The 16,135-nt window shown below is 46.6% G+C and overlaps 1 protein-coding gene across 3 annotated transcripts in view; it reads right to left on the reverse strand.

Moving 5' to 3' along the window:
* ERCC6L2 (ERCC excision repair 6 like 2) overlaps nt 1–16,135 on the reverse strand; it is a 1,058,011-nt gene that overhangs the window by 392,825 nt on the left and 649,051 nt on the right. For all 3 annotated transcript variants that reach the window (XM_069227916.1, XM_069227908.1, XM_069227899.1), the window contains one exon: nt 8,370–8,450. In XM_069227916.1, coding sequence (XP_069084017.1) covers nt 8,370–8,450 — 81 coding nt within the window. The remainder of the gene's footprint in view (nt 1–8,369; nt 8,451–16,135) is intronic.

Here is a 16,135-nt window from a genome sequence, read left to right on the forward strand (position 1 = left end):
ATGAGGCGCATGGCCTTGTAAAACTCCTTCAGCTGGGCAGCGGTGGCTCCTGCTCCCAGGCAATCGGGGAGGTGCGGAGCAGACCAAGAAATAGGCTCCACGGAGAGAGGCCTAGAGCATCGACACTCTTCCCGTATCACATCGATGGAACAATGGGGTGAAGTTGAAGAACATTTGGCCTTCTTCGACGACTTCTTATGACCAGAGTGTCCCGAAGATTTAGAATGGGAGGACGAAGAGTGGTGATGACTCCGGGAGTGGTCTCATGACCTTCCTCTGCGAGACTGGGAGACATGCTGAGTTGAGCGCCGGGCCGCCATGAGCTTCAGGGACCGCTCCCTCAAAGCCTTCGGGTTCATGGCCCAGCACTAGGAGCACGACTTCGGGTCGTGGTCGCGTTCCAGACACCACAAACACACTAGGTGCGAATCCGTCACAGGCATCATTTGGTGACAGGAGTCACACGGTTTGAAACCGGTCTTCTGTGACATCCCTGTACATACCAAAAAGCAAAAAATAACGACAAAAGGTCAAAACTAGTCACAAAATGACTAAGGGGTAGCTCTTTTCCGGATCTGCGTGTGGTGCCGAAAGAAAAGAACGGATAGTGCACCGGGATGGCCCCTATGTATGACCGGGGCGTCATCACGGCAACCATGACACCAACAACACACGTGGAGTCGACCGACGTCACCTGACGGCGAGCAAGGGTACTGCTCTAAGAAAAATCTCCAGATCCAGTCTGATGCCTGGGGGAATTCTAAGGTAAGGAATTTGGAACTAGACGTCTCTATTAGATGGATATGATCTGTGCGAGAGCACCATGATAGCGTTTCCACCGTCCTTGGGGTAATGCTGATCAAGTCTTCGAAGGAGCCTTGAGACTGGATCCACTGCTTTTGTAGCTCCACTTGTAATTGGAGATCATTCCCAGGAGAGACTTGAATAGTCTTACAGAAAGAGACTTTCTTTTGGAGATTTGTAGAGCCAGACTGGATAGTATTTGTTGTCTGTCTTCTGACAACTAAGCCTTGCTCTCGATTGTGTCAAGGTTGGCACCCAGGAAAATTATTCTTTGAGTAGCCATGTTGGAGGACTTTTGGTAGTTTACAGTGAGACCTGGTCTGCGAAATAGTGAAAGACAGGCCCTGGAGGCTTGGGATGCTTGTTGTGGTGATGAAGCTTTCAGCAGCCAATCGTCTAGATAGGAAAATACCTGATGACTTTGTTTGTGAAGTGTAGCTGCCCACTGGGGCAAGACATTTCATGAAAATCCGAGGGGCTGACTTTAGTCCGAAAGGAAGGACTTTGAACTGATAATGGGTACCAGTTATGGTGAAGCGGAGGTATTTGCAATGCTTGGGATGAATAGGAATGCGGAAGTAAGCATCTTGTAAGTCCAACGATGTCATGTAATCTCTGCTGTCTAGAAGATGAAGGATGTCTGATAAAGTTATCACACGGAAGGACTGTTTGCGCAGAAATGTGTTCAGTTTCCTGAGGTCCAGTATAGGCCTCCATTCCCCTCCCTGTTTTCTTCTGCACCAGGAAAAGAAACGGGAGTAAAATCCTAATCCTCTTTGATGAGGGAGAACCTTCTTTATCACACCTTTCAAAAGCATTATTAATGCTTCTTTCATTAGTAAATAAATGAAGACGTGGTGGCTGGGCTCCTTTCAGAGGATGGGTTGGTGGTCTCTGCACAAAATGCAAGGTATAGCCACTGTTTACTAAATCTAATATCAATTTGTCTGATATTATCTCCTTCCAGTGGTAGAGGTAGTTTGAGATATTCGCGCCCACATGGATGGAAGGAGTGGGTGTAACTGGTACCTGATCCAGGTCAATGTTTGCGACCTGTATCTCTACCCTGGGGGGGGAGGGGTGCTTTTAGCATGAGGTTTGCTCGTTATAGGCTGCTAAGGGTGGCTGGCAATAGCCTGACGGTAGGAAGATCTATATTGGGACTGAATTTGAAATAGTTGGGGTCTTTGGTATCCATCTCTGTAAGAAGAGAAACCTCTCCCTCTGGCACCTCGAAAGAGTAAATTCTTGACTACCAAGTGCTGAGAGACCTGTCAGTGTCGCTGTCTGTTTTTATTGCCATAAAACGTAGTGAATGTGCTTCTCAAACAAATTTTCACCATTGTAGACCATGTCCAAGATCTTTGATTGGATCTCCAGTCTGAAAGATTTGGCCTTTAGCCGTCCCTGGCACCTTAAAATTGCTGCTCTGGCTAACTGGCGGATACCTGTGGAGGCGATGTTGAGGGCACAATCGATAATCTCTGAAGAAGTACGCTCACCCTCCTGCAGTATCTTCTTCACTTCAGACTTTCTGTCCTCAGGGATGAGATAAAGCAAGCTGCTGATATCTGACCACATCTGGCGGTCATAACGCCCTAGGATTGCAAGTGTTGGCTGCATGAATAGTAATGGCAGACATGAGAGAAAACCTCTTCCCGACATTGTCCAGATGTTTGCCTTCCTTACCTGTATAGCAGATATTGGAATGCACGGGTTTTTTGAGTGTCTTTGAGCTGCCTGAGAGACAACAGAGTCAGGCTTAGGGTAGCTGATGAGACAATCAGGGAAATCCTCTGTGGCCTTATATATTTTATCCAGGCGTGGTGGAACTGGAGTGACCATAGCTGGATTTTTCATGATTTTAAGCCCCTCATTCCCAATGTAATCTATGAGGGGGTGGTTCCCACTTACTTTCTAGCTTGCGCTTTAAAATCATGGAGAAAACAGACCAACTGCGCAACGGAGTTTGGAGGTGGAAACGTGCTGCAGCTTGGTCCACTAATTTGTGGAAACCTCCGATGTCCTCAGAGGGAGAAACTGAGGGGTGAGGAAGTGGGGGAGATGGAGTATGGACCAAGTAATTGTCCCATTTATCCTGCGGTTGTTATGGAAAAGGTATTTCTCCCTCTTCCCTTTCATCTTCTGTAGAAGCGTCATCCCCCTAGGAGGTGAGGCAATGGTTGAATCTTGTGTGAACCTGGGTGTTGGTGGTGTGGGAATGTTTCTCGGCAGTAGAAATAGCCCTGGGTTGCATTGGCTATGGACCTTGGTTAGAGTCCGGAAAACTCCTTTGGTAATCTTGCAGCATAGCTTGCAAATCTTGAACCACGGAGGTGGGCATTTGAACAACATTTTGCCTAGGCTGAGGACAGTCCTAGTGTTCACAGTGTTTGCCATGCGGGGTGAAATAAGACTCATAGCAGTGTTGGTCACCGCCCTCGTTGTCCTCTTGATACTTCACTTGAAGTTGTGGCGGACTGGGTGCATCCCCAAAAGGTCCCTTATCTTCAGGCTTCTCCCAGCCTATCAGATGGCTTGGTCTCCTCAGGGTGCAAGACATTATTATTTTTGTAATTTTTACAGTAGTAATTGAATCTGTTGATTACGTGGTAGACAATGCAAAAGTGAAATGTGATGTTGCATGCAAAATTCCTCCAGTCGACGGTGTAAGCTACGACAGTGCTCTCTTTGACTGTGCTATCGTCGATGGTGCTGTGGTGGACGAAGGTCTCGTAGTGGGGCTGTGGATGGTGAAGCTGTCGACAATGGTGCAGCCATTGTTGAGAGTGCCTTTGTTGTCGTTGGCTTCATCAATGGTATATTCCTCTTCAACGGCGATAATGTCAAATCCACCGTTGACTGTGACTTAGAGGAAAATACCTTTGTAGACAATATAGGAACAGTAATAGCTGTTGTTGATTATGTGCTCAATGATGAAGTTCTCGTTGGCGAGACAGTAGTGACAGTTCAGATGAGGGAGAGTGGTGATTATCCTTTCTTTTCAGAGATGGAGTGGATCGTTGGGAGGAGGTTAACCCTGCGGAGATAAGAAGAATCTTCTCCTTTTAGTGAGGGTCTTTGTGATGAGACTTCAAGGCATAGTAACTCCAAACCTGGGCACGTTTGGTATCAAACACGTCCGAATCATACCCCAATACTATTGCCAGTATTGGTTGTATGATTCCATACACTCTGGGACTCTTTAGAGGACCCCCAGTACTGCTCCTGACAGTCTTCTGGGGTTTTCTGGGCAGCCCACGCTGCTGCCACCCCTCAGACAGGTTTCTGCCCTCCTGCTGTTTGACCAGCTAAGGCAGGGGAAGGCAGAACACAAGATTTCCTGTGGGAGAGGGAGACAACACCCTCTCCCTGGGAAATAGGTGTTACAAGGCTTGGGTGGGGTAGCCTCCCCAAGCCACTGGTTTGCTTTGAAGGGCACATTTGGTGCCTTCCTTGCATAAACCGGTTTGCACCAGTCTGGGACCCCCGGTCCCTGCTCTGGCGCAAAACTGGACAAACGAAAGGGGAGTGACCACTCCCCTGTCCATCACCACCCCAGGCATGGTGCCCAGAGCTTCTCTAGGTGGCCACTTGATTCTGCCATCTTAAAACCAAGATGTGCAGAGGCCCCAGGGAGCATCTGAGTGGCCAGGTCAGGCAGATGACGTCACAGCCCCCTTCTGCTAGGGGGTCACCTTACTAGGTGACCAAATCCCTTTTTAGGGCTATTTAGGTACCTCCATGAGGGTGGGTCCCCAGATCTGATGTGGAAGATGTAGGAAAGTACCCTCTTTTTGGCATGGTTCCCCCTACTTTTTGTTTGCTGTCAGTGTGTTTTGACTGTGTTCACTGGGATCCTGCTGGGATCCCTTTAGAGGGAGAGTGCTCTCTCCCTTTAAATGTGGTTGTCCCTAACCTAGTACACCCCACACTTATCATACTGGTGCCCCCATGTAATTCCCTAGTATATGGTACCTAGGTTCCCAGGGTATTGAGGCACCAGGGGCTCTCCATGGGCTGCAGCATGTATTATGCCACCCATAGGAGCCCATGCAAAATGTGTCTGCAGGCCTGCCATGCAACCTGTATGAAAATGTGCATGCACCCTTTCAGTACAGGTCACTGCACCAGGTCACTGTAAGTCACCCCTATGGCCAGGCCTCCTAGCCCATAGGGCAGGGTGTAAGTACCTGTGTATGAGGGAACCCCTGCATGAGCAGAAGTGCCCCGATTAACTCCAGCTCCATTTTCCTGGATTTCGTAAGTGCAGGGAAGCCATTTTACCCATGTACTGGACAAATGTGTCCAGCTACATAATGGCAACTCCGAACCTAGGCATGTTTGGTATCAAACATGTAGGAAACATACCCCAATACTGTTACCAGTATTCACTGTTTGATTCCATGCACTCTGGGGGCTCTTTAGAGGACCCCCAGCTTTGCTCCTACTAGTTTGCAGGGTTTTCCCGGGCAGCCCGCACCGCTGGTACCACACAGACAGGTTCCTGCCCTCCTGCTGCTTAGCCTGCTCAAGCAGAGGAAGGCAGAACAAAGGAGTTCCTTTGGGAGACTGAGGCAACATCCTCTCCTTTTGAAAATAGGTGTTATATGGCTTGGGAGGGGTAGCCTACCCAAGCCACCGGTATGCTTTAAAGGGCACATTTGGTGCCCTCCTTTCATACACTGCTTTGTACCAGTCCAGGATCCCCTGGCTCCTGCTCTGGCGCTAAACTGGACAATGGAAAGGGGGAGTGACCAATCCTCTGTCCATCACCAACCTAGGGGTAATGCCCAGAGCTCTTCCAGGTGGCCATTTGATTCTACCATCTTGAATCCAAAGTAGGGAGAGGCCCCTGGGAGCATCTGAGGTGTCAGGTCAGGTCAGGCAGGTGACATCACAGCCCCCTCCTGATAGGTGGTCACCCTGCTAGGTGACCAATCCCCCTTTCTGGGCTATTTAGGGTCTCCCGCTTGGGTGGATCCTCATATTCGACGTGCAAGATTCTAGCTGGACTCCTCTGCATCGTATACTTCATCTTCTGGCCACGGGACTGCAACTGGACACTCCAAGAACTGACAATCTGCAACTCCAGCGACGATTCCGCTTTGCAACATTGTTTCTCCGGCTCTTTCCAGCAACTGCAACATGTCCCTGGCTGTGTATCCTCTGAGGGCAACAAGTCTTCAGCCTGCACAAGAAGCACAAAGGAATCTCCCTTAGATTGAAGGAGTCACTCCCCTGCACTTTCAGGCACCAACTGCAATGACGACCGGCTGCATGGATTTTCTCTCCTGCAAAACTGCGTGGATCCTGCAACACAGGTGGTGGTTTTGAGTGGGCCCCTTGGTCCTCTCTACCAATGTCCAACTTGGGAGATGGTATGTCCTTGCAGGGCAGTACCCCTGTGCACGCGACTCTTGCAGCTACCAAGGCTTGTTGGAGCTTCTTCCAGGGGATCTTCAGGCTCCGCATAGCCCAGGCCTCCAGCACTCTTCCCTGCAAAGCACAGTCTCCTAACTGCTGCTCCAGCGACGTGGGACTCCTCTCTAGGTGTGCTGAGTGGGCCTCACTGAGACTCCTGTGCTTGCTGCCTGTGAGTTGCCTGTGGGGGCTGCATCCTCGTCTTCTGACTCACCTCACTGCTGAGGATCACCTGGGGCTCCCCTCCTTGGGTTGAGTCCCCCTGGATCTTCCTGGTCCTCAGCAGCTCTGCAACTCGTCATCTGCGACTCTTGCTTTTGCCAAGGCTTGTTCGTGGCTTTTCTACACCACTGACTGACTACAACTCTTCTTCCAACGTGGGACATCGACTGCATAACTCCTGGAACTCTTCTCCTGCTCCTGTGCTGCTTAGCCGACTCCTGGTCTTCACCGTCGATCTAGGCCTGCATCTCCAGAAGGGTGGCTCCTGCCCCAGTGGAACACTCCAACTCAAACTGGACTTGGTCGCCTTCATTTGCACGTCCTCTTGTCGGGATCCACCTTTGGTTTCTTCCAGTCTTGCTTGGGTCTTGCACAGTCCTTTTACAAAGATTACCTGTGGGTTTGGGGAAAAACCAGGTATTTACCTCATCTCTCCTGGTCACTGGGGGGCACTCTGGTACTTACCTTTTGGAGTTCCTACTTCCTCCAGCTCCCCTCTACAGATTGCATTTCCTAGGGTGGGGGACTGCCTTTTGCATTCCACTTTCTTAGTTATGGTTTGGCCCTCCCCTAGGGCCCTCACTATTTTCACTAACTATTGCCGATGCTTATTGTTTCTATGCTACCTTCTGACTGCTATTGTTTATATATCAAGTGTGTACTTACATCCAGTTGGGGGGAACTGCCTATAAGTAATCTAGTGTTGTGTTACCATAATAAAGTGTCTTTATTTTTGTAAAACTGTGTGGTTCTTTCATGTGTGATAAGTTGCTGTGTGACTACAGTGGTATTGCATAAACTTTGCGTGTCTCCTAGATAAGTCTTGGCTGCTCATCCACATCTACCTCTAGAGAGCCCTGGCTTCCTAGACACTGCCTACACTTCTCTTATAGGGGATAACTGGTATAAGGTGACAACACCATAGGTGTCCACCACACACCAGGACAGCTTCCTACACTTTGGCCAGAGGGTATTGACCTTTTATTGGGTCTTACAGTTGAATCACTATCCTCATCTGAAGAGCTGGATCTTTACGATCTGGACTTCTGCAGCCACAGAAGTAATCTTCCCTCTCTGTCTCACAAAGTGTTTGAAGAAAAGGTATGTCAAATTGTACACTCATTTACCTGATGTTGTCGGTAAAGGCAGTGTAGACAGTCTCTTTGTGGGTCCTCCAAATGCAGCCTCCTGTTCCCACAGGACTTGTAGGAATGACACAGACCTTTCTTGGAAAACTCAGCCATTGTAAATGCTGAGAACTGGAATGTACTGGAAACAACTGAGCAGAGCTCAGGGAGAATCCCTTCACACGACGTGCAGTAGAAAATCTGAGGGAATCAGCCTCTCTTGGGAGTATTCTAGAGGGTGCTAGCACCTGATTGATCAAAAGGACATAGATATGCTGTTAAACTGATGGCCTACTGCCAATATAGCCTAGTGTAATTCTTGCATACTGCTTTATTATGGTACAGTGGGGCTCCCACTTCGACGACGCGAATGATTCAAGCATGTTATGAAAGATTTAATACTGGATAAGCATAAAGTCAACATGTGATAGGAGACAGTAAGTGGGTTCTGGGATGTTACAATATATTTATATATATATCTTATACTTTATATCATTGTAGTACAAAAATAGTTTTGAGTAACCATACCAACTGGGGAGGAGGTAATACAAATTTGGAAGGAGAATACAATCTAGATTATTTTCTTATTGTGCATTTCTATTTATTTGATCTAGTTGCAGCCCGAGGAGGAATTAGCATCTTTTGTGCCAACTTTGACATGGTTACAATTTCATTTCCTTTTTGCTCTCCAACTTCGTTGTCATCATTTACAGGCTGAAGAGTTCATTAATAAAAACAAATTACTTACAACATTTTATAGCCCAGAAAAGGGAGATCTTCTAGCCCACTAACCTGCTCCAGTTTGCTTACTGAAATGTCCTCTCTCAACCGTGTAGCGGCTGTTATAAACCCAGATTCCACTTGACCTTCTCTCTAAAAAAAAAAAGAGAAATAAAAAAATAACACGTCACATGACATAATAAAACTTGATCAAATTTTGTTGTAAGCTAAATTCTGCAACAACGATTAACATGGCGCTGAGACTAGAGCAATTTTACAGAGTAATAGATTGAATAATGAACCCAATGAGTAACATTTTGTAATAGTTTCGAAAACCTGTAGTACATGGAAGAGTTCCTTACAGAGACATAGAACCTCATTATATTTTATGTACCACAACAGGAACCATATTTGCAAAGGATTTTTGCACGCTGTGAACGACTGAGGCGTATGCAAACTACATACCCTTTCCTTTGTGTATCTCTTGATCATGAAGGTGAAAGAGGGCATAGATAGGAGGTTCTGGGTTACCTGAGCACTTCATTTTAGCAGGACACCACTTTTTCTTTTCTGGGACTTAATGTACAAGTAGACGCATCTCTCTAATAGTTTTGGTTAGCTTTAATTGAACGAGCCATTCTTAAACCGCTGAAAATAAAGGAAAGCCCTAAATAGGCAATAACGTGTCCTGCCTGGGGTCCAGAATTTTCGCACCTAAATCTGGACATTACGAGAAGTTGTGCTCCAGAATGGGGAATAACTGTGTATTTCCAGAATTACTGCATCATTTTCAGCATGTTTTCCCGATTCCCTAAACATACCTACTAATATTTGCCACCTGCTGCATGCAGACGGCAAATATCAGTCTGGGAGCCCATTGCAGTTCGGAGGTGTTGGGCAGGGCAGGGCATGGTAGATAGCAAATACCAGTCTGGGGGCTAGTTCAGGTTAGGGGGTGTTAGACAGGGGTGGGAAGACATCTGGTGGCAAGTAGGGACTCTTCAGGGGGCGGCATTTTCTGCTTTCTTTATGGTGTGCCGGGGGGAGGGGGGGAGATGGGTGGGAGCTGAGCTGCGCTTACGCCAGCAGCTCCTGTCTCTCTTTCCCCATGATTATACCTATGCGGACAGAGAGGAGGGCAGGGGTATGATGTTCAAAAAGTAAAATTATTAAACAACTCCCATTTAACACAGCCTATCACTTGAGACGGCTGCTCCCCAAACATAATAGCTTCTTAACTGTCACACTTTCACACATTCATAGCTGGCCCAGAGCATTCTTTCCAATGGCAAGCAAGAACCAAACTGGCAATAAATGTTACCAAATAAGATAAAGTCACGTTTAATCTAGTCTGCTACTCCCTGCATAGAGATTTCTGGCTCGGGCCTGATGAAGAGCGAGATTCCTCCTCAGAAATACTTTTACATAGCAGAACTGCTGGATATGTGGACTCAGAATGTTGGGGGCGGGGTGGGACTTTGCCTCTGTCACACAGAGAATCAGGAGCTGGAGTTCCACTTTTGGATTTTAACCAGAGGTAATGCAGAAATCGACAAGAGCCCTGTAGTGATGTAGTCTGGATTTTAAAACTAGTCAGGATGCACGTTCTGAAGGAATTCAAAAATGCAATTCCGAGCAACAACCAGTTCACCCAGCCAATCCATTTCAGGGCCCATCCATCTAAACCTTTTTTTCAAATCTTGAAAGAAAGTGTTTGTAGAAATTTGCTTCTGTGAAGAATGACAGCTTAGGAAAAAACCTGAGTAAAGAGCTTGAGGCGCGCCTGCCTAAGAAGTCTTCTCTAGCTTTAGAAAGATCATCTCTTAAATTGGAAACACTGCAAAGAATCTTAACAGAGCATGGTGAACTCCTTTTAAAGTTTGCTTCACTGATTAGAATAGCAAAGAAGTCGGAGAAGAATTGAATTGACTCAAATACATAGGCCCAAATTAGAGTGTGCGAGTTTGCAACACCTCAGTATGTCACGCGGGACACAAATCAATGAATTTCTTGTATTTCACATGGTTTAGGTTTGAGGCCTTCAGAGCCAATTTACAACAAGAAAAAACACAGGATTCCAGAAGATGTCAGCAAATGTCAGGATGGGAAAATAAAGTTTACTGGCAAAAAAAACTAGAAATAAAGTCGGAACTTGGAGCCCAACTACTTGAGAGAGAGGCCTTTGCAAGTTTCTCAGTATTCACCGAAACTGCCTGTGACACCATCTGAAACACACCTATGTACAGGTGAGTTTGGTGAAAATGTTGTTGGCGTTTATAAAGGAGAACTGAAAATGAATAAAAAGCTGTGGAAGTCTAACAATTTTGAGCACATTGATACGATTCCGGAGTCAAGTTGACAAATGCTTCCAGTTTTGAAAAATGAGAGTACTTTTCTTGGTAAAGATCTGAGTTTGGGGACCAATATGCCTGTATCCAGAATGCTGACCAAATTCCTAGCCGGGATGTACAATTTCGTTGGCCTCTTCTAAACTGGAGGCAAAGATACAGATTAGGAAACCTTAAGAGCCATGTTTATATTTGGAGGTGGCGTGAAAGCCAAACAGTTGGAGCAGGAGTGAACTAAAATGTTCTGTTTAAAGAGTTTATAAAAGAATTCAAATATCTCTGCAGGCGCCTCACTGTATCAAAAAATGCTATCCGATCCAATGCCTTCTCCCGCCCAAGGCAATTAGTGCTGTGGCTTGGAGGGTGGTCTCTGCACAGGCTATGATAACGAGTGTGTTCTGTGGTATCCCATCCCGCAATAAATCGACGTGGCCTTGAGGAGACCTGCACGGTGAACATTTGAGTCTCTAGCTGACAGAAGTCAGGCATAAATGTTATTATCAGCACTTTCTTCCTAAAGGTGACTATAGCCATCTGTATTCAGGAACGTAAGGGTGTCCCTTTGGTGATATTAAGTCATCTAAAAAGTATGGAAGCAAAGGTATAAGCCAGTTGGGTGCTTGTTTATCTATGCTTGAAGTTGTACTTCTGCTGCTAGGCCACTTTTCGTTTAGCTTTCACCAATAATACTGGGGTGACTTTTCTATTCTACCATTTTTCACTTTATTGTATTTGGTTCCGTCTTGAACTCTTGCACTATATAAGTGAATGTGTCATATAATACATTGAAAACATCTGCAGAATTAAGAAAAATAATTTAAAAATAGAACGATCACACATTCTTCCTTTCTTCATTCTTCCTTTCCATCTCCAACCTTTTTGTCTCTACTGACGCACAGCCGTTATAATGCATCATAAGGATCAAGGAAACTGGAGTAGAGTGCCAATGAATACCACAATGAGACAAATATTAAACAAAGGATCGCTCTTCTCGATCGTGTAAGAAAGTGAATGTGCCTTGCTGTTATCCTCCAGTTCTAGAGTAGGCACCACTCATAACGAGATAAGAAGGATCTCTCCTAACAGGAATCCTTTTTCAATAAATCACACTGAGTGCCATTTTCTAGGCAGGCTTGTCTTCTTTTAATTCCTCTTCACCATATAGTCCAGAGGCAGCAGCCACAGAGGCAATAAACGTATAGTTTCCTTCAGCTAGGCTGTTTGATAGGTGCAAAATCACCTTTACATCCCCAACTCTAAGGAGTTACATTTTCAACTTCAAGAATTCCAACTTCTTTCTGCACCTGGCAGTCAACAACCTGGCTGTCAAAATAGCAGAAATATTCATTTCCACCGAGGATTATCCATATCTTTCCATTCTCTGCACTGACCGCTGCTAAGAGCTCTTTTCAGATTATTATGAGCTTCAAACATTCATATCATATGTGAGTAAGAGACCTTCCTCCCCACAGTTCCTCCATTGTAGTCCCCTGACTTTCTGATAGATCTCATTGAATGTATCAGGCGTTAGGCACCACTCCATCATTACCTTACAAGAACTCTCCCCTGTGTTTACCAGGCATATCACTCGTCCCTATTCCTAGCCACAAGCCCTCCACTTTTCTTAAAACGTGGTTCTTGTGTAGGCTGCAATGCATTTTTCAAGTGGTTTCAAGGTCCTCGTTGCAGCAGGTGGGGTAATCAAACGTCCCAACTCTTATCTCCACCACATCTTTAAGAAACTTTGAGCCCACTTGGTCAAAACCCTCTTCAGCATTTAGTGCAACCAACACCAACTTCTCTTTTCTCTTAGTACTCCTTTTGACAAGCTGGATAAGCCCCTTACAATGCCACAGGTCTAGCTCCACTTTCACAGATGCAGCTTTGTCAGGATAATTTTCATGTATACTTTGAAATTAACATTCAAAACAGTGGCTGGCTACTAAGAGGCATGGTCTTCAACCTCTTTACCTTGCTGAAGAATAACTGCATTGTCAGCTTCTGACATCCACGATATCACAGACATTTCGACTGTAAGCATTTGAACACAAAGGGAGAATCAGTGGGCTCAAATATCTGAATGAGCTTTGCAATGAGGATCTCAGACAACGGTGATCGATTTTTTTTTTCTTTCTTCAGTGTAACTTGTCTCGCCCTCGGATTTTGAGGATGACAAGGATTCCCTATGAGCCACGGAAATCTTGGGAACCTTTAATGATGTTAAGCAGTCCCAAGAGACGTCTAGTTATTCTACTGCCTCTACTTTATTTTGATTTGAAAATATTTTTTATAAGATTTTTTTTATACTAACTATCAAGACATTCTGAGAAGTGGATAGATGCCCAAATATATATATATATATATATATATATATATATATATATATATATATATATATATATATATGTGTAGATCGATGATTAATAACAGAACCACCTATACTTTCAGACTCAAGGCTTTGTCTCCACATGCCGGTATGTGATATTATGAAATAATTAGATCGAAGGGAAAGGAAAGTACCTGGATGATAACATCTGTATGACAAAAGTCCTAGCATGAACAGAATAACATATACTTCACACAGCACTGCAGTTTCTGTATGGGACAAGCAGCAGGTTACAACATAATACAGGCTACTAAACTAAAGTGGTTAATGGAATGCAACAAATGTCTGACTACAGCCACTAGTACTGTAAGAATCCCCCCTTCTACTCTTGACATATTTCAACACACTAAGACATGCCAAACCGTCCAGGTCCATGATGTGAGGGGTACACAGATGTGCTATGAATGCATTGACTGCAGTCAGTCATTTCTTCCGGTCCTATACTATCCGAGGTACCATTCATTGTTTCGTGAATGTGATTTTCAAGCTTAAGTTGACTGAACTTGGAGTAGCATAGAATGGAAGGAGATGTTGTCGGGATACCTGACAAGAAATCAAGAAGGAATTTTTGACCAATGACTGGTAAAAATTTGTAAAAATAAAATGGAAAAAGTTAGGGAGTACAACAGCACGGGGGACAGTGTCAGTATGGCATGGTGCCAGAGCGACTTTCTTATTGTCTGAGCATGTTCGGAAAAAATGGTCTTGATGAGTGTAAGGAAATGCCTCCTTGGCATGGTTACCCCCCTGACTTTTTGCCTTTGCTGATGCCAAGTTATGATTTGAAAGTGTGCTGGGACCCTGCTAACCAGGCCCCAGCACCAGTGTCCTTTCCCTAAACTTTATCTTTGTCTCCACAATTGGCACAACCCTGGCACCCAGGTAAGTCCCTTGTAACTGGTATCCCTGGTACCAAGGGCCCTGATGCCAGGGAAGGTCTCTAAGGGCTGCACCATGTCTTATGCCACCCTGGGGACCCCTCACTCAACACATGCACACTGCTTCACAGCTTGTGTGTGCTGGTGGGGAGAAAATGACTAAGTCGACATGGCACTCCCCTCCGAGTGCCATGCCAACCTCACACTGCCTATGGCATAGATAAGTCACCCCTCTAGCAGGCCTTACAGCCCTAAGGCAGGGTGCACTATACCACAGGTGAGGGCATAGGTGCATGAACACTACGCCCCTACAGTGTCTAAGGAAAACCTTAGACATTGTAAGTGCAGGGTAGCCATAAGGGTATATGGTCTGGGAGTCTGTCAAACACGAACTCCACAGCACCATAATGGCTACACTGAAAACTGTGAAGTTTGGTATCAAACTCCTCAGCACAATAATTGCACACTGATGCCAGTGTGCACTTTATTGTAAAAATACACCCAGAGGGCATCTTAGAGATTCCCGCTGAAAACATGCCAGACTTCCAGTGTGGGCTGACTAGTTTTTGCCAGCCTGCCACACAACAGACATGTTGCTGGCCACATGGGGAGAGTGCCTTTGTCACTCTGTGGCCAGGAACAAAGCCTGTACTGGGTGGAGGTGCTTCTCACCTCCCCCTGCAGGAACTGTAACACCTGGCGGTGAGCCTCAAAGGCTCATCCCCTTTGTTACAGCGCCACAGGGCATCCCAGCTAGTGGAGATGCCCGCCCCTCCGGCCACTGCAAGGCCGGAGGAGATAATGAGAAAAACAAGGAGGAGTCACACCCCAGTCAGGACAGCCCCCAAGGTGTCCTGAGCTGAGGTGACTCTTACTTTTAGAAATCCTCCATCTTGTAGAAGGAGGATTCCCCCAATAGGATTAGGGATGTGCCTCACTCCTCACAGGGAGGAGGCACAAAGAGGGTGTAGCCACCCTCAGGGCCAGTAGCCATTGGCTACTGCTCTCCCAGACCTAAACACACCAGTAAATTGAGTATTTAGGGGCTCCCAGAACCAAGGAAGATAGATTCCTGCAACCTTAACAAGAAGAAGGACTGCTGACCTGAAGCCCTGCAGTGAAGACAGAGACGACAACTGCTTTGGCCCCAGCCCTACAGGCCTGCCTCCCAACTTCGAAGAAAACTGCAACAGCGACGCATCCAACAGGGACCAGCGACCTCTGAAGCCTCAGAGGACTGCCCTGCACCCAAGGACCAAGAAACTCCAGTGAACAGCGGCCCTGTTCAACAACCTGCAACTTTATTGCAACAAAGAAACAACTTTAAAGACCACACGTTTCCCGCCGGAAGCGTGAAACTTTCCACTCTGCACCCGACGCCCCCGGCTCGACCTGCAGAAAACTAACTCTACAGGGAGGACTCCCCAGCGACTGCGAGGCCGTGAGTAGCCAGAGTTGACCCCCCTGAGCCCCCATAGCGACGCCTGTAGAGGAAATCCAGAGGCTCCCCCTGACAGCAACTGCCTGCTTCAAGGAACCTGACGCCAGGAAACCACACTGCACCCACAGCCCCCAGGACCTGAAGGAACCGAACTCCAGTGCAGGAGCGACCCCCAGGCGACCCTCTGCCTAGCCCAGGTGGTGGCTACCCTGAGGAGCCACCCTGTGCATGCCTGCATCGTTGAAGAGACCCCCGGGTCTCCCTATTGATTCCTATCTGAAACCCGACGCCTGTTTGCACTCTGCACTCGGCCGCCCCTGTGCCGCTGAGGGTGTACTGTCTGTGCCTGCTTGTGTCCCCCCCAGTACCCTACAAAACCCCCCTGGGCTGCCCTCCGAGGACGCGGGTACTTACCTGCTGAGACTGGAACCGGGGCATCCCTATCTCCATTGAAGCCTATGTGTTTTGTGCACCACTTTGACCTCTGCACCTGACCCGCCCTGAGCTGCTGGTGTGGTAACTTTGGGGTTGCCTTGAACCCCCAACGGTAGGCTACCTTGGACCCAACTTAGAACCCTGTAAGTGTTTTACTTACCTGTGAAATTACCATTCACTTACCTCCCCCAGGAACTGTTGATTTTTGCACTGTGTCCACTTTTAAAATAGCTCATTGCCATTTTTGTCAAAACTGTACATGCTATTGTGATTATTCAAAGTTCCTAGAATACCTGGGTGAAATACCTTTAATTTAAAGTATTGTTTGTAAATCTTGAACCTGTGGTTCT

The sequence above is a fragment of the Pleurodeles waltl genome, chromosome 1_1 (assembly GCF_031143425.1).
Source record: "Pleurodeles waltl isolate 20211129_DDA chromosome 1_1, aPleWal1.hap1.20221129, whole genome shotgun sequence".
In the NCBI taxonomy this organism is placed as follows: Eukaryota; Metazoa; Chordata; class Amphibia; order Caudata; family Salamandridae; genus Pleurodeles; species Pleurodeles waltl.